The 18,018-nt window shown below is 53.0% G+C and overlaps 1 protein-coding gene across 8 annotated transcripts in view; it reads right to left on the bottom strand.

Annotated features, from left to right (window-relative positions):
- Nucleotides 1-18,018, bottom strand: part of PTPRU (protein tyrosine phosphatase receptor type U) — an 81,539-nt gene that overhangs the window by 56,383 nt on the left and 7,138 nt on the right. For 3 of the 8 annotated variants that reach the window (XM_082469064.1, XM_082469067.1, XM_082469066.1), the window contains exons 2-7: nucleotides 8,925-9,056; nucleotides 5,612-5,883; nucleotides 5,001-5,082; nucleotides 4,781-4,896; nucleotides 4,194-4,368; nucleotides 3,300-3,593 (exon numbers count right to left, since the gene is read on the bottom strand). In XM_082469064.1, the coding sequence (XP_082325190.1) occupies nucleotides 3,300-3,593; nucleotides 4,194-4,368; nucleotides 4,781-4,896; nucleotides 5,001-5,082; nucleotides 5,612-5,883; nucleotides 8,925-9,056 (1,071 nt within the window). Of the gene's footprint in view, nucleotides 1-3,299; nucleotides 3,594-4,193; nucleotides 4,369-4,780; nucleotides 4,897-5,000; nucleotides 5,083-5,611; nucleotides 5,884-8,924; nucleotides 9,057-11,869; nucleotides 11,991-12,869; nucleotides 13,448-13,734; nucleotides 15,212-18,018 lie in introns of those variants that run through there. The other 5 variants (XM_082469068.1, XM_082469069.1, XM_082469071.1 and 2 more) reach the window with 5 other exon arrangements.

Genomic DNA, 18,018 nt, shown 5'->3' on the forward strand with positions numbered 1-18,018 from the left:
ACAGCACATGAAAAGATGTTTAACATCACAAGGCATTAAAGAAATGCAAATTAAGACCAGGATAGGATATTACTACACATCTCTCAGAACGGCTAAAATTTTTTTTTAAAAATAATAATAATGACAGCACCAAATGCTGGCAAGGATGTAGAAAACTGGATCACTCATATATTGCTGGTGAGGATGTAAAACAATACAGCCTCTCTGACAGTTTCCAATAAAACTAAATATGCAATTACCATATGATCCATCAATTGTACCCTCAGGCATTTATCCCAGAAAAATATGAAAAATTATGTTCATGAAAAACTTGTAAATGAATGTTCATTGCAGCTCTACTTGTAATAACCAAAAACTGGGACCAGTTCAAGTGTCCTTCAACAGATAAATGGTTAAACAAACTCTGGTATATCCACACCATGGAATACTACTCAGCATTAAAAAGGAATGAACTATTGATTTACACAACAACTTGCATGAATCTCCAGGAAATTACAATGAGCAAAAAAGCAAATCTCAGTGCCAAGACAATTCAATGGGAAAAGAATAGTCTTTTCAATAAATGGTGCTGGAACAAGTGGACATCTGCAAGTGAAAGAATGAGATTGGACTCCTACCTCACACCATATACAAAAATTCACTCAAAATGGATCAAGGACCTAAATGTAAGAGCTAAAACTATAAAACTCTTAGAAAAAAATAAGGGTAAATCTTCGTGACTTTGGATTAGTTAATGTTTTTTTAGATATGACATTGAAAGCACAAACAAAAGAAAAAAATAGATAAATTGTACTTCATCAAAATTAAAAACCTTTGTGCTTCAAAGGACACCATCAAGAAAACTAAAAGACAAACCACAGAATGGAAGAAAACACTTGCAAATATCTCTGATAAGGGTCTAGTATCCAGAACATATAAAAACTTTTACAACTCAATAATAAAAAAACTGAACTTAAAAATGAGTAAAGGATCTGAATAGACATTCCTATAGAGAAGACATATAAATGGCCAATAAGCACATGAAAAAAGTTCAATATCATTAACCATCAGGGAAATGCAACACCACAATGAGACACCCCTTCATACCCACTAGGACGGTTATAATCAGAAGACAAATAATGACAAGTGTTAGTGAGAATGTAGAGAAACTGGAACCCCCATACACTGCTGATGAGAATGTAAAGTGGAGTGGTTGCTTTGGAAAACAGTCCAGCAGTTCCCTAAATGGTTAAACATAGTTACCATACCATGTATATATATATATATATACACATACACCCAGGAGAAATGAAAACATATGTCCATACCAAAACCTGCACTTTAATATTCATAAGAATACTGTTCATAATAACCAACAAGTATAAACAACGCAAATGCCTACCAACCGATGAATGGATAAGTAAATTATGGTATGTCTACAAAACAGAGTATTATTCAACAATAAAAAGTACTGGGACTTCCCTGGTGGCGGGACTTCCCTGGAGGCACAGTGGTTAAGAATACATCTGCCAATGCAGGGGATGCGAGTTCGAGCCCTGGTCCGGGAAGACCCCACATGCCGCGAAGCAACTAAGCCTGTGCATCACAACTATTGAGCCTGCGCTCTAGAGCCCGCGAGCCACAACTACTGAAGCCCGCGCGCCTAGAGCCCATGCTCCGCAACAAAAGAAGCCACCACAATGAGAAGCCTGTGCACCACAAGAAGAGTAGCCCCTGCTTGCCGCAACTAGAGAAAGCCCGTGCACAGCAACAAAGACCCAACGCAGCCAAAAATAAAATAAATAAATAAATTTATTTTTAAAAAAATACTAATGCATGCCGCAACATGGATAAACCTTGAAAACTTGTGCTAAGTGAAAGAAGCCAGTCACTAAATACTACATATTGTATGATTCCATTTATATGAAATGTCCACAAAGAGGCCAATCTATAGAGACAAAAAGTAAATTAGTGGCTGCCTTGAGCTGCAGGAATTAGGGGGAAATGAGGGGAGGGGTGGACTGCAAAAGAATACAAGGTTTCCTTTGGGGGAGATGAAAAATGTTCTAAAATTGATTGTGGTGATGGTTGCACAACTCTGTGAATATACTAAAAACCATTGAACTGTACACTCTGAGTGAATTGTATGAGGTGTGAATTATATCTCATAAAGCTGTTACCAAATAAAAAAGCCGATTCAAAAGGTTATACACTGTATGATTTCATTATCTATATAACGTTTCTAAAGTGACAAAATTTTAGAAATGAAGGACAAATTAGTGGTTACCAGGGGTTGGCGGTGGAGGAAGGGACAGAAACGATATAAAAGAGCAACGAAGGATCTTTAAGCTGATTGCACTGTTCACTATCTTGACTGTGGTGGTAAATACACAAAGCAACCAACACATTTGATAAACTGTATAGAACTAAATATACACAGATACACACAAATCAGGACAAATGAAACCGGGGAAGTCTGAATAAGATCTGTGGATTTTATCAATGTCAGTATCTTGAGTGTGATTTACACTACAGTTTTGCAAAATTCAGGAAACAGGGTAAAGCGTATAAGGAAATCTCTCTTATATTTTTTCTTACAACCGCATATGAATCTTCTATATCTCAATAAAAATTCAACAACAACAAAAACGCTGAAATCACAGAGTAAGAAAATTGTTCTGTTGTCAATTTCTCTTCCAATTAAACAATAAAGTCTCCCCTGGTGCAGGTGTGCCATTGCGCGTAACAGCTGCATTACCCTTTGAAACAAGCAAAAACGGACTTCAGGCTCAATTGCCCAGACAAGAGAATCCAGCTAGAATTTAATAACACTTTTATTTTATGATGTTTAGTTGTTTATTTTATCTAGATGATATAATGTAGAATTAAGAACACAGATTCTGAAGACAGCCGGTCAAGTGTTCCAATCCTTTACTGCTCTGCTGCTTACTAGCTGTGTGACTTTGAGCCAGTCACTTAACATCTCTGTTAATAATCATCTGTACAGAGGTTACAGATTTTACACCTCATCTGTAAAACGGGTATGACAAGAGTACCTAGATCATGGTGTCGTTCTGAGTTTTAAATCAATAAATGACACACACACAATATATGTATAAATGTCCATCACAAAGTGAAATGTTAGCTATCATTATTTTCTTTACCATAACTAGGATTGAGGGAAGGTCACGATGTTTTAGAAAGTTTTAGAAGCACAGATCGAGGCCATACTACCGCTCGGAATGTACCCTTCGCCCCTCGGTTGCCCTGAGTCCACACCCGAGTATCTGGAGGAGGGAGTGGAGCCAGGAGGCACCCACCTGCGCACTTGGTGCGGCTGACGAGGGGCGGCCCGGGGCGGCCGGTGCCGCCGTCACCGGGGCGCGTGAGCAGGACGCTGATCTCGTACTCCGTGTCGGGGTCGAGGTGCCACAGCTTGTAGGTCTGCAGGCTGACCGCGTGCACCTCCGCCCACGGGCCGCGCGCCATGCGGTACTCAATCTCCTTACGCACGATCGGCCCGTCGCCAATGATTGAGTTGGTGTTGAGCTGGATGATGAGGTAGGTGGGACCAGCGCGCAGCAGCTGCGGGGGCGCAATGGGGGTAGGGGGCTCTGCAAGGAGATGGGAGAGAGGCGGAGCCCACGGATGCCGCTATGAATCCCTGGCCCTCAGCTCCTCACCCCACCACACCCAAAAGCCCAAGAGCCCTCCTGTTCCCCCAGGCCCCTCACGCAGCCCCCAAGCCCTAGACTAGACTGCCTCTCCCCACTAAATCCCCAGGCCCTAAGGAGCTCCCCACTCCAAAAGCTGACCCCGTCCTCACCCCTCAGCCTACACCCTCTCCCTCACTCCCTTCTGAATCCCCAAGTCCTCGCCTCCAAGGACTGACCGCTTGCCCGCTCCGGTCAACCCTAGGGCCCAATAGCCAGATCCCGCCTCGCCGGGCTCACACCTTGACCCAGTCCCCACGCGGGCCCACCTCTCAGTCACATCCCCTCACCTCCAGTCGGACCTGATCGCGGGTGAGATTGTGCCCCTCCCCAAGCCCCGCCCCGCGGTCAGACCACGCCCCCGGTCAAACCCTTCCTTCCCTACCCGTCCATGGGCCACGCCCCCTGACAAGACTCCGCCCCCTGGTAGAACCTGCGCCCCCACCCTCCGCTCGCCCCGCCCCTCGGAAGCCCGCCCTCTGCAAGCGTCCCCGAGCTCACCTTTGACGATCAGCTCTGCGAAGTTGGAGACGCCCACGCCACGCGGGGCCTGGGACACGCAGCGGTACAGGTCCTGCTCCGCGCGGCGCACGGCGGCCAGCGGGAAGGTGGCCAGGAAGCGCCGGTGGCTGATGTGCCTCACGCCGGCCGCGGGCACCAGTGCCCCGCTCTGTCGCTGAGCGGGGAGAGGGGCCAATGGGTCATGGGCGCCGGGGAAGAAAGGTCCACATCTCGCTGTGACCCGGGCGAGGGGAGTGGTAAATGTCCCGGCCCCATTTAGCCATCCCTACTACACAGGGACATTTGGGGTTCCTGGAACCAGCTCTGCCACAGGAAGGTGTGGGTCTGATTAAGGGACTGTGGTCGCTCTGCCTTTGATGGAAGGTGTGGTTGGAGGATCCTGGAGCCGCTCTCTGTCCTCGGGGGATGGGGCACCCAAGAGGGCAGAGCAGAGCCTAGGGAGAGCCAGGACGCATGTGTATGGGTGCTGGAGAATAACGGAAGGACTCAGAATTCCGCAAAGGAGCCAGAACTTTTCATAAGAAGTTGGCCAAGGTCCCCCCGCACTCCCACCCCACCCGCCTCACCTGCAGAAGGAAGCGCTCGGCCTCCGCTGCTCTGCCAGCAGCCATGCACTGGAACGAGGCGTTCTGGCCCGCGTTGACCTCCACGTCGCCCAGGCGGGAGAAGTGCGGGGCCTTTGCTGCCGGAACAGAGCCTTGGCGTGAGCTGGGCTCGCGCCCCCTGTCAGCAGGAGCCGCAGCCGCCCGTACCCCTCACCCTGCACCCCGGTGGGCTGGGACTCACCGCAGGGGTAGCTGAGAAGCAGGATGTCATCTAGGCCCATGTAGCCCCTGCGGTCTGAGGAGATGAGGGCCTCAAACAGCACCTGGGGGAGGTGGGAGGGTCCCTGTCATGCTGACATCCCTCCAGCCCTGCCTGGGGAGATGCCCGCAAGAGCCCCCTTTCAGCTCTGCTCCAGCCCCATCCTTCTCAACAAGCAGCCCAGCTCACAGTTACCCCCCATACCAAGCCAGCTTGTTGTGGAAGGGGGTGTCAGCACCCAGAGCTAACAAGGTCAAGGCCAGAGGTTCCATCCCAATCCTGGACAGTTACCTTCAAGCCACAAAACTTCCCAGCCAGACAGGGTTTCCAAGTCAGCACTATTCCAACTCACCTCGACCCCAACCATAAACCATTCCTAATAACAGTGACCTCTGACACTGAACCAGACTGACCCATCACTGAAGAACCCAATGCTGACCACAGACTGGCCACTGACCTTGACCACAGACTGACTCCTGATGCTGAACACAAACTAATTCCAACCTTGGCCACTTGCTTACTCTGATCTCATGCTGACACCCCTCTACCCACACCCCCAAGCACAGACTGACCGCCGACTGAACCCAGCCCACCTGATATTCATTGGGCCAGAATGTGCTGACAGCCAGCTCAGCCTGGTGCCACTGGCGGCCGTGGGATCCAGTCATATTCCAGACAGCACTGCCCAGGGGACCCCCATTGACACGCACATAGATGCCCAAAGTGCCCGGGCTGTGCCCATCCCGGCTGTACAGGAAGTAGCTGAACTGCACACAGTGGGTGTCATTCTCACTCAGACTCTGGAAGATGACATGGGCCCGCTGGCCTGGAGCATGCTGGGAAGCATTGACCATCAAATAGGAGCCTGGAAAGAGAGGAGGAAGAGGCAGGAGCTGAGAACTCAGGGGAGAACCAGGGTCAGGTGGGCACAGAGGAGGAGGCAGAAACAAAGGACTCCAGGCATTTGGACCCATCTGGAGTCAGGGGCCTGAGTTCTGGTCCCAGCTCTGACTCACTGGGTAAGTCCCTTCATTTCCCTGCATCTGTTTCCCAAAGTAAAGACTTGGAGCAGCAAAAAAACACATAAATCTGGCTGTGCCAAAACCCCTTTCTGGCTCCTCACCTCACCCTTTACGACCTCAGTCCAAGCTTGTGCTGATCCACAGCTTTCCCCACATTCTGAGCTGTCCTGCGAGGCAAGGACTAGGACATTCATCTCAGGGGTCAAGAGTCCGGCACATGACAGGCCCTCAAAGTCCACCCCTTCTGAAGCCCTCCCTCTCCATCCCTCTATGGGTGTCTCTCCTGGCCCCTGGGTCATTAATAAAGTGTGTATCACTCTCCCCACCAGCCTGTGATGCCTCAGGGCTCCGCTGCGTCCCCAGCACAGGTCTGCGAGCTGAATGAACTTACAGAACAGAGATGGAATGAAAGGGCTCTAACTTCCCTTCCAGCCCCCACCCCCTCAATCTAAACTCCTGGGATACAACTCCCTTGATTTCGAGCCTGGAGAAAGGCAGCCCTGCCCCTTCCCCAGAGATCCAAGCTGTATGCTGGGAGTGGGGGAGAGGGGTGGAAGGGGAAAGGGGGCTGGACTCCTCAGGACCTGGCTGGGGGATTATGGCTTCCCTCCTGTGGGGAGAAGGCCCCAGCAGCCGCTAACAGGGTGCCTGCAGCCACCCAGGGCCGCCTCCCCCCAGGCCTGGCTGCCAGCCCACACAAGCCCATTCAGATCCCAAACCACGAGGCTCCCTGACCCAGGAGGGCTCTCCAGGGACTCCGCTGGAGGGAACCGCATTCATCTCTGGGAGCCAGAAGCCTGTGAAGAAGGCAGCTCCTGCATCAGTCCTGGTGGGGTAGTAAACAAAACTCCAAGTCCCCATTCCCACCCAGGAAGGGGCACATCCCAGCCCCCGCACAGTCCCTCTCGGCCCACTCCTCCATCCTCTCTCCTCTCCCTGGGAGCAGCTGTGTGTGTGTCTCTCTCCCCCTTTCAAACTGACACTTTGTTCTTGCCTCTCCCTCCTGCTCCCTCTGCCTCTCTCTCTTCTTCTTCCCTAGTCTTTTCTCACTCTGCATCCCTCCTCTTCTCTTTCATTTACTCCCTTCATCCCTGTCACCCCTCCTTCTACTCTCTCCTGCTCTCTGACTCTGAGTGTGAATCTCCCTCCTTCCTCCTCTCTCCACCTCCGACTCTCTTGCCCAGAATGTGAGCACCAACACGGCAGAGAGACTGTCCATCTGGCTCACCACTGCATCCCCAGGATCCAGCCCAAGGCCCACACTACATACAAAATTTCTCTCCCCCTTTTCTCACTGGGTATGTCTCTGCTTGTGTGGGGGAGAGAGAGAAGCAGAGCCCACACAGGGTGGTCAGGACTCTAAGAGGTGAATTCAAATCAGCTACTTGTACCCGAATGCTAACCTGTACCAGGCCAAGGCTGGGCCCTGGGGATATGGAATCGGCCCGCTCGGCATCCTGCCACGGTGGGCACCTTGACAGATCACTGTCACACAGGTCAGACTTTGATACCTGCCAGGACAGAGGTCAAACAAGGAGCTGAGAGCCCTGTGAAGGCGGAGAGGAATGCCCCAGGGAGGGCACAGTGTGAGCAAATGCACAGAAGAGGGGAGGCAGGGGGGCCTCCGGGAGTCGAGGCGAGGGGCAGGAGCCCAGGCTGCGGAGGCTGCCTGTGCCAGGTCGTGGAGGGCCTCTCTCCTGCTGGCTTCAAGTCCTGGTCCCACAGTGAGAACCTTTGCTGCCCCTCCCACACACTCTTGACAGCAGATGCGATCTCGGCCATGCTGTGAGCTGAGATGCGATCTCGGCCATGCTGTGAGCTGAGCAGCAAAGGCCCTGGCCCACTACTGTGACAGGGCAAAGGGGAGGGGCCATAGGCTGTCCCATTCTGGGTCCCCTCAGCAAGCCCTTTTGGTCCTCACACTATGCTGTGTCCTCCGACTCAGCCTTCATCAGTAATAAAGGTGATAATTTGGCCTCCACCCGTCTTATCCTTTTTTTAATCCCCAGTTGCTTCTGTACCCAGTGAAGAGGGGTGCTGGTAGTTGGACCCCCTCAAATATCTCCAACAATAGCATCTAAGCATTAATTGAACCCTTACATGCCACCCCCATGTTATGTACTTTATAGGCATTATCCAATAATCCTATGAAATGAATTATTGTGCTCTCCATTTTATAGTTAAGGAAATGGAAGCTCAGAGAAGTTAGGTGACTTGCCCAAAGTCACACAGCTGGTAAAGTGATGAAGCAAAGATCTGAAGCCCGGCCTTCATGACTCTGGAACCAGTGCACTAGAGGCCATCATCAGGGTAGAAGGCCAGGACTAGAATCTACATAATTAGTCTCCTCTCAGTCCAGTGTTCACGACGCCAAATATTCCCCATCCTGAAACAGGGGCAGGGCAGGGCAGAAGTCGGGAAAGATCCAGGAAGAAAGGGGCAGAGGCAGAAAGGTTTTACACACATCCAGCCCCCAAGGTTACTGCTCTGTCAGCATCTTCAAGTCCTGGGAGACCAGGATTCAGAGGCTCACAGGGAGAAGAGCGCCTCCCTGAAGGTGGAGGATTTAGGAAGACCTGGCAGGAGTAAGGTGGATCCTGAACTAAGCTGCAGTAGGAGTAATGGGAGGTGGGCTTTATCTTACAGTTTGTAAGGGTCTTTGATTACTTGAACCTGCACCCATTTAAAGGTAAAACTACCCGATGTACACAATTGGTCAGGGTCCGGAGAGCTCCATATTCACAGTGTCATTTGTGTCATTACAGATGCCAGAGCAGATGGAGGCCCAGAAAGATTAGGTAAATGTACCCAAGGTAACACAGCAGGTGGGTAGCATGCCCCTGGAAGGAGACGAAGGGGGAATGGTGATTGAGAGTAGGCTCACCGTGGGGCAGGTCCGCAGGAGCCCGGGTGCCAGGGTGGACCCTCACTTGCTCCCACTGGAAGTCGTCGTACTGGGCCTGGCTGTACTCACAGGGCACTGCTGGGTCACTCGCCTCCTCGAAGGTGCAGCCGGCTGTGAGGGAAGGGCCTGCTTAGCCCAGGCTAGAGCAGGGCTGCTGGCCAGAAGGGCTCCTGGGGCTACCCTCTAGGTGCCCCCCACTGTCCCTTCCTACCCAGGCCCACCCTCATCCCCTCCGTCTCCTCAAGCCCTCCCCCCACTGCTCCCTCCCTCTAACCAAACACTCCCTCCCCCACCCGCTCCTTCTTTTCATTGTCTCCTCCCAATGCCAAGACCTCCCCACATTGCCCACCCCCCCAGTACTCCCCAGGACCCCCCACTGCTCAACCACCAATCAAAGACCCTCCTCAACAAAAACCAGTTATCATTACTATCCATTAAAGCCTCTCAACAACTCATGAGATCAAAGCTAGAATTATCCCCACTTTACAGATGAGGAAACTGAGGCCCAAAGAGGCTGTGACCTCCTTAAGGTCACACAGCAGGTTAATGACAGAGGTGGGGTTTGGACCAAGATCCCCTGACTGCTGGTCAGTGTTCCATCACCTGCCCCTCCATCTTTGCAGAGAGGACAGACAGTGGGCCCCAGGACTGGCAGGGTCATGAATGCCCTAAGTCAGTCCTGATGGTATCTCCTTAAAAATAAGAACAATGTCCACTGATGACATCAGGCTTACGACAAGCCCTGCACAGTGCTAAATGCTTTAAGCGTGGAGTCCCATTTAGGCCTCGCCTTCTAAGGAGGTACCACTACTGTATTATTCCTACTTGACAGATAGGCTTAAGTGATGCACATTACCCAAAGTCACCAAACTGAGGTCTCTGCCTGCAGGAATGTGGCAGGCAAAACAGTCATGTGTGGACTGAGGACACATATGACTAGAGGAAGCAAATTCCCATGATTTGGAACCAATATGCATAGTTTAAATAAGACGGGGATTGAAATGGATGTGAGTCCTTTGGTCGGTAATGAGGTCCATATATCTTAGCCGGCTCATCAAAGCCCTGAGTTGGACGTAATACACTTGAGAACGCCACTGGTTCAGAAGGTAACTGCAAACAGGTCCCTGCACTCACTCCTGAACCTTAGTGTTTGGAGCCCCATCAGGGGTAAATGAAGGCATCTGAGACCCGGCAAAATGCATGGACAAGTGGCGAGGAAGCAGGCACAAATCGGGCCAGGCCCTGTCCTGGGTGCCTATCAGCCGCTGGTACTTCTCCCCACTTGACAGATGAGGTGACTGAGGCTCCGAGGGGTGAAGGGATTCATCCACAGTATACGGTGGTAGATAAGCAAGTGGGCTTTGGCATCAGACAGACTTGGGATTGAACCTTGACTCTGCAGTTTGCCAGCCCTGTGATGGTGATCCTTTCTCATCCTCAGTTTCCCCACCCACAAGTTGAGTTGTTGAGGTTTCAATGCGGGGGTCCACTTAGCACGATGCCTAGCACATGCGAGCACTCAGGAGCTAGCAGCTCTGCACCTGTTCCACCTGAGCCACCTGAGTAACAGAAGCAGGATTTGAATCCATGGCGGTCAGAGGCCGAAGTCCGCATTTCTCACCAGAAAAGCCTTCACTATGAGAAGGAGTAAGTTTTAGCTGCTTCCCAGCCTCAAGAAGAGGAGGGACAAGAAACAGAGAGTAACTGGAGAGTGAGTGCCACGTGCCAGGCACAACGGTGGGCATCTGCACGCACTGCTGGTGACCTCACTTTCAGGAGGCTCTGCTGTTTCATCTGCAGCAGGGACTTCTCCAGGTTTTCGCGGATCATGTGAAGCAGCATCTCGAAATGCACAGCCAGGCACAAGGGGCTTGCCACTACTGGTGGGGGGGGTCTCCCTTTCCTCTTTATGGACCCCATCAGAGTGTAAAACAGTAAAAGGTGGGCATAAGGCTGGCACCAGGTGGATGGGATGAAATAACAGCAGCCTCTCTCCAGAGCTGGGGCAGGACATTGGCTGAGCTCTTTGCCTCATTGTGTGAAGAGCCCTGGTCAGCATGTGCCCTATGGCCTGTGGAGGTGGATTTTAACCCCATCTGTGCTGGGGAGGCCTCAGCTCTCCCCCTAGAAAATGATCCATAGCACAGCAGGGAGAGAGAACATAGCTAGTAGGGATGATCAGGGAGGGCTTCCTGGAGGAGGGGACAGCTGACTTCATTCAGCCTGAGCTGAGTCTGTGCCTGAGGGTCTTAGCCAAGGCCTCCCTGAGCCAGACAAATTACCAGAAAGGGAATCGCAGGATCTAGAGTCTCGCTGGGGCTCAGGTCCTTCCTGTTCCTTCTCAAGTAACAAGGCAGCTGCCCCAGATGTCTCACCCATGGCCCTGCGGCGAGCCTGGGAATGCCAGCTCCTTGGCTTCCTCCCGTCCATTCTGAGCCAGGCCACGTGAGCTGCCAGGACTCCAGCCTGACTGACCTGGTCAGAGGGACCCCCAGACTGTCTGACCTTGGCCAGAGTAACCCTGAGACTGCCTGACCCAGGTCAGTGACCCCCAGACAGATAGACCTGAGCCAGAGTGGCCCCATCATCCTCCAGATGACCACGAGACCATCTGACTTCGGCCAGAATGACCACCAGACTGACTGACTGACCCCAGACCAGCTAACCATGTCCAGAGTGACCCCTGACTTCCGTCAAAATGGAAGTCCTGCACCTGTCCCCAGCCAGGGTGATCTCCCCGGCTGACCATTCCCATCCAGAGTACCCCCTTCCAGAGGCAGAATGACTCCCTCTCCCTGATCCATGCCCATCCCCAGCCCTGTGTTTCTGGGCCAGGCCTATTCCAGCCACAGCCCTCAGGGGGTAACATCTCTGAGGCCAGGTTCTCCAAGGTGAGCCCCACCCCCACCTGCTCCCCAGCTCACCCTGGGATGGGAACAATCAGCCCTCCTGGACCCTGGGAAAAGCCCCATCACCTCCAGTCTGGATGGCTCAGGAGCTAGGAGTCCCAACGCCAAGTCCCCGCTTCTACTAGAGACTCAACTCCTGCTAGGGGCCGCCAGCCCAGGGGAAAACAAAAATAGACCAGACTTTGTGTTGAGAGCAAGAACGGTCAGGGAATACCTCTCGACTCCATCAACACAGACGTGGGTACAGACATGCACACACACATCAACGCCATCACAAGAGGGCTGCCACTTACCACCATGACCTCCTGTGCCACTGATTCCTCATAATAACTCACAAGGTCAGTACTATTATTATTCCTATTTTACAGATGGACACCGAGGCACAGAGAGATGAGGTGGCTTGCTCAAGGCCACATCTTAAGTCCCAGAAGCTGGGATTTACACCATCTATCTTTATTCAAGGAGACTAGGCACAAACAAAGCAAGGCCCTGGTATTTGTTGGCCACATGTGCAAATTCGGTTCCATTCACTGGACATTCATTCACTGACAGTACAAAGCAGGCCCCAGGTTGGCACTAGTAGAGGCACAAGAATGGTCAAGACTCTGCTCTGCCCTCAAGGACCTCCTAGTCTGAGTGGAGGTAAGGGAATGAGACAAAGCAGAGAAGGGTCAAGGCCACAAGGGGAGTCCAGGGGAGGAGGGTGGGTACAGGGGAAAGGCTTCCTGGTGGTGGGTGCATCTGAGCAGAGGGATGGAAGGATGGGCACCATTCTGGCCAGTAGAGATGGAGAGAGGGGCATCTGAGGTAAAGGGCCCAGCAGGAGCGAAGGAAGGTAGTGAGTAAACACAGTTGGTCCAGGGCACAGAAAGGAGCCCAGCCTGGCCAAACAATGGTAGATAAGACAGGAGGGAAGGAGGCTGAGGCCAGATCACAGACAGCCAAGTGCCAGGGTGAGAAGTTCAGCCTCATTTTAAGGGGGGAAACCACACTAGGTATTTGAGCAGAGAAGCACCTGGATTCAGATGAGACAAGTGACACATCCTATAAGCCATGAGGAGGGCAGGTGTCTTCTCCAGACGGCACTGTAGGATCAGAAGTGGGACAAGCCATCAAGGGGTCTGGAGTCAGATGTCAGGAACTGGTGAGGAAGGGGCCTCAAGTCCCCATCCTGGATGCAAATGGCACGCGCTCCAAGCACACCGACAGAGATGTACAACACACACAGACACACACACACTCAATGTTCACATACACATACTCTCTTCCCCTAGCCTCGTCTAAGCCTTGGGGACACAGTCTCAGCTGGGCTGGGGACAGGGAGAAAACCAGACCCCTCCGTGGGTACGCCATCTCTGCCAGGGCCTCCCTGAGAGGGTGGGCTGAATCAACCCAGGACCCCCAGAAGCTCCCCCAGACTCAGCTCAAACTGGCCCAGCTACATTCCTCAGCTAATCTCCACAATCTGGCAGGCGGTTGCCTGAGCAACCGTCAGCCACAATTTGGGAAGGCAGGATGATGGTTTATCCACATCCGGCTGGGCTCCGGATGGGGTGAGGTAAGGGGCAAAGCAACCTCTGCAGGAGGAGCCAGAGTGCGGGAGGGGGTCTCCCTGGAGTGAGGGTCTCCGCCCCTCCATATGCTTGTACTTCCATATGCAGACCTGTGTGTGTGTGTGTGTGTGTGTGTGCGTGTGTGTGTGTGTGTGTGTGTGCGTGTGCGCGTACACGTGTACATGGCTGTGAGACTGATAGCCTGGTACTGACTTGTGAGTACCCGACTGGGAGGCAGAAGGCCTGGATCTAATTCCTGCTGAGCCTCTAACTTCCTGTGTGACCCTGAGCAGGTGGCTTGTCCTCTCGGAAGCCCTGCTTCCTCACCTGTGAAATGAGAATGGCGACCTCGGTGACCTCGAAGGCTGTTCCACCTCTAGAATTCTGATTCCACTCGTGTGAGCATGCATGTGGGCAAGAATAACTTGAAGGCAGAGAGAGATACTGTGGGGGAGAGGTGAGGGTGAGTGTGGCTCTCAAAGTGTAGGTCCCTCAGGCACTGTGCTGTGAAGTTGTGGGTGTGTGGCTGTACGTTTATCTGCAGAGATATATGGGCACATTCAGCAGTAAGCATGTGCCTAAGGGGGAGGTGAGTGTACACGGCAGGTAGAGGGGAGTTGTGCGTGCGTGCGTGTGTGTGTGTGCGTGCATGTGCACATGGGCACCACAAGCGTGGAAGCACCAGACTTCCTCGCCACCAGACAGGGAATGGCGTTCTGTGCCAAGTGTGGCTGCCAGCTGCCATCGGTGTTTTCCGAAGACCCTAGGTAAACAGAGGCTGTTTGCAGTGAGATTTTTGTTCCCTTTGGTTTGTCAATAGAACATTCAGTTCCCAAGGGACGGCCCCAGGAGAAACAAAACTCCTCCCAACAGATTTCAAATTTAGGTGCCGGCATCACACCCAACCCCTGGCATAGCCCCAAGCCTTGCCTGGGGAACCCAAATACAACCCCAAGGATAACACTGGTCTGTTTCACCGTCTGAAGCCACACCCCCTTTCTAGGTAGCCCAACCCAACCCTGGAACCAACACAGGCTCACCCTTGGCTGTTCCTGCCCAACCCAGCCCCATCCCATGTTCTCCACCGCAACAACAGCTCCGTCTCAGGCCTGTCTAACCCCTACCTCCTCCCTTCTTGAGATCAGAGACTGTCTCTTATGCCTCTGAGCCCCATCCCCAAGCCCTGTGTATAGCAGAATGCCAACCGTGGCTGGACTTACCGACCCCATGATCCCAGCTAGTCTGATCCAGGCTCAAGGACCATGACTCCAGCCCAGAGACCTGGCCCAGGCCACTTCACTGCTCTCCTGGCCCAGATCAACACAACCAGACCTTGGCTAGGGCTCCCCGGAGCTGCCCTCCAGAGCGCTGAATAATTGATACGCAATTAACAAGGGCAGGGCTGGCAGCAATATGCCCACCTTTTAATCACCCAGCATTCAGCAGAGCTGCAACCAAGAAGAACACCCAGGGCCAGGCCACAGGGGGAGAAAGCTGAGCTGATATCCCCTACAGGAGCCAATACAGAACCCAGTGATGCCAACATCCTTCCATCTCTACTGAGAGTAGAAGGAAGCCAACTACAGCAGGGGAAACTTCGGCCAGGCTCACTCCCCATCTCCCGGATCAATATGCCCAGCAAATCCCAAAGTTAACAGCAGGGCTGCCATGTTGGTAGTGTAAGGGGAAGGCACAGGGCGGGGCCAGACTCCATACAGAGGCAAAGGGCTGAATGGAGGGTTGTTTTTTGCAGAGGTACAGCAGGCAAAGGGTACACAAACCCCTGTAGTGCAGACACCGTGTGTCATATAAAAACACAGTGCAGGGCTTCCCTGGTGGCGCAGTGGCTGAGAGTCTGCCTGCCAATGCAGGGGACACGGGTTCGAGCCCTGGTCTGGGAAGATCCCACATGCCGCGGAGCAGCTGGGCCCGTGAGCCACAACTACTGAGCCTGCGCGTCTGGAGCCTGTGCTCCGCAACAAGAGAGGCCGCGATAGTGAGAGGCCCGCGCACCGCGATGAAGAGTGGCCCCCGCTTGCCGCAACTAGAGAAAGCCCTCGCACAGAAACGAAGACCCAACACAGCCATAAATAAATAAATAAACAAATACTTAAAAAAACAAACACACAGTGCAGCCTAGAGAGGCAGAGGGCTGTGCACGAACACGTACAGTGCAAAGATCTGGACTTTCTAACGGTCCCGTGGCAAGAGAGGGCTACGTGGCTGTGGTGTGGCGTGTTGCGGGTGCAATGCAGCAGCTCCACTGTACAGAGGCGGAACGCAGTTATACAACGCAGGGAAGCAGAGAAGTGTACACAAACACCCACACAACACCTGGCACAGCACGGCAGCACTGGTCGGTGCCATGATGCAGTGGAGAGGTGCCCCATCCATCGTGGCCATGACCCAGAGCTGCACAGAGGCACGGTGCAGCAGGGAGCGCCTAGTGGTACATTGGGCTGGCGCTCAGCACCAAGGGATAGGTGTACGCAGGAACACCAAGGGGGTATGTCCAAGCCTCACTAGGCTTGGCACATAGTTGGCGCTCCATGAGTTCTCACTGAAAGGATGTCTAGTGGAGGCGTGCAGAACATGCAGAGATAGAGGGAAGAGAAAGACGTGGTGCAGTGCAGAAGAAACTGCTGGGTGCTCGATACAGTCCCAAGGAGTACAGTAAGTGTAGACAAGAGCAGGGGTAGAAAGTGGCACCAAAATGGAATGTAGTAAAGACACCATGTGGAACAGGGAATTCAGTGCCAGAGCTCTGCATCTTGAAATCCAGTAGAACGCACACAACCCAACAGCGAACAGGTACAGTGCAGGGTAGAGGCCCAGGACAGTGACCGTGTGCAGTGCACAGACGCAACACCGGCTACTTGCAAAGGTAATGCCTGCAAAAACCCACGCCAGTCCCGAGCCCAACAAAATGGCCTCAAGCTGCAGTGTAGCTCCTGACTCCTCGGGCAGTGAGCAGTGGGGGCCAGAGGAACACTGCAGTGAGGCCACCTGAAGCAAAGATGTTGCTCAACTGGGGCTGCCAACAGAAACCTGGGGAAGGACACCAGCTGACACCTCAGTGGCTATACAGGGTGAGATAACCTAGAGGGCGGCGTTACGGCGGCAGTGGTACAGTATGACGGGCTGGGCCAGGAGATGCGCATCTCCAGTGCAGTGCAGTGCAGTGAAGCAGTGGGACAGAAGTGCTGTGCCGGGCAAAGGGGCACTGTGTTTGTACAGTGTGACGGTGGGCTGCAGACAGGCTGTGCCCGGCCATACCCGATGCAGTGCAGATGCCCACTACAACAATGCAGTGCAGTACAGAGAGGCCATGTGATGCAGATGCAGTGTCGTGGTAGCACGCCATCTGGTTGGCACAGTGCGGTGGTGCGTTGCCAGGGACCATGCACAATCCCAGGAGGGTCCACAAGCCCAACACAACATCATCATCCAATAGAGTCACACAGCACAGAAGAGAGCCGCAAAGACACAAATGGCAGCGCAACCGCAGAACAGAGGTACAGCACGACGGGACAATGCGGGTGGAGCATACAGACACGCAGGAGAGTCCACACAGCCAATGTCATGCGGAATCCCACACAGCGCAGTCATGCAGCAAAGGGCTGAGATGCAGTGCAGTGCAAGGATACAATGCAGTGGCCCAGTCCTGAGGTGATGGGTCCAGGACTCCCCAGAGAGCACACACCCAGAGCAGTCCGGGGCTTTGATGCAGAGCAGTTCTTAGCATGAGGTGAAGAGGTGGCACACTTCTCCCTATGATGCACTGGAGAGCAGGGGAGCCGGGACCCCCAGAAACCTTTGTGCCTACCGCTCTGCCCGGCTGGGCTGGCTACCCCATGGGTTGGGGGTGAGGCCTCATCTGCCCTGGGGGCTTCCCCCCACCTCACCTCCCACTCCCAGCATCTTCCACCCCAGTGACTCTCCAAGGGCACAGGATGAAGCCACTGCCACCCGTGGGGCAGACAGCCAGAACTGAGCGCATTGTCCAGGTATTTCTATCTGAGCAGGGCCCCAGCACGCAGGCAGGAGAACAATGAATTCAGATTCTGCTGAAAAGCTTTTGGACAATTAAAGCACATCCCCTGGCCCACAGCCCAGGGCCAGGCAGTGTGGGGCAGGACAAGAGAGAGACGCAGAGGGAGACCTATTGGATTAGGCCCTGGCACAGGGTGGGCGGGAAGTGGAATGAATGGAGGGGAGGGGGTGAGAGGCGAGCCAGACCCGATGACCTGGATGGTCACTCCAGCGCTCCCAGCCACCATCACCCCTCCCAGGCCTGGATTTCATCAGAAGCCAAGAACAAACTTTTCTGAGCACACAGGATGCTGCACTCATTCACACACCCTTAATAATAGTTTAGCACATACAGTGCTTACCACATACCAGAACCTGTTCTAAACGATATACGTATGTATATAAAACATATCCTCACAGCAACCCCGTGCAGTGGGTTCGTTCCATTATTATCCCCATCTCACAGATGAGAACACTAAAGGCCCAGAGAGGTCAAGTAACTTGCCCAAGGGTTACATGGCTAGCAGTGGTAGAGTGAGGATTCGAACCCAGATGGTGTGGCTCCCAAGTCCGTGCTCT

This window comes from Balaenoptera physalus (assembly GCF_965194825.1).
Source record: "Balaenoptera physalus genome assembly, chromosome: 1".
NCBI classification, from domain to species: domain Eukaryota; kingdom Metazoa; phylum Chordata; class Mammalia; order Artiodactyla; family Balaenopteridae; genus Balaenoptera; species Balaenoptera physalus.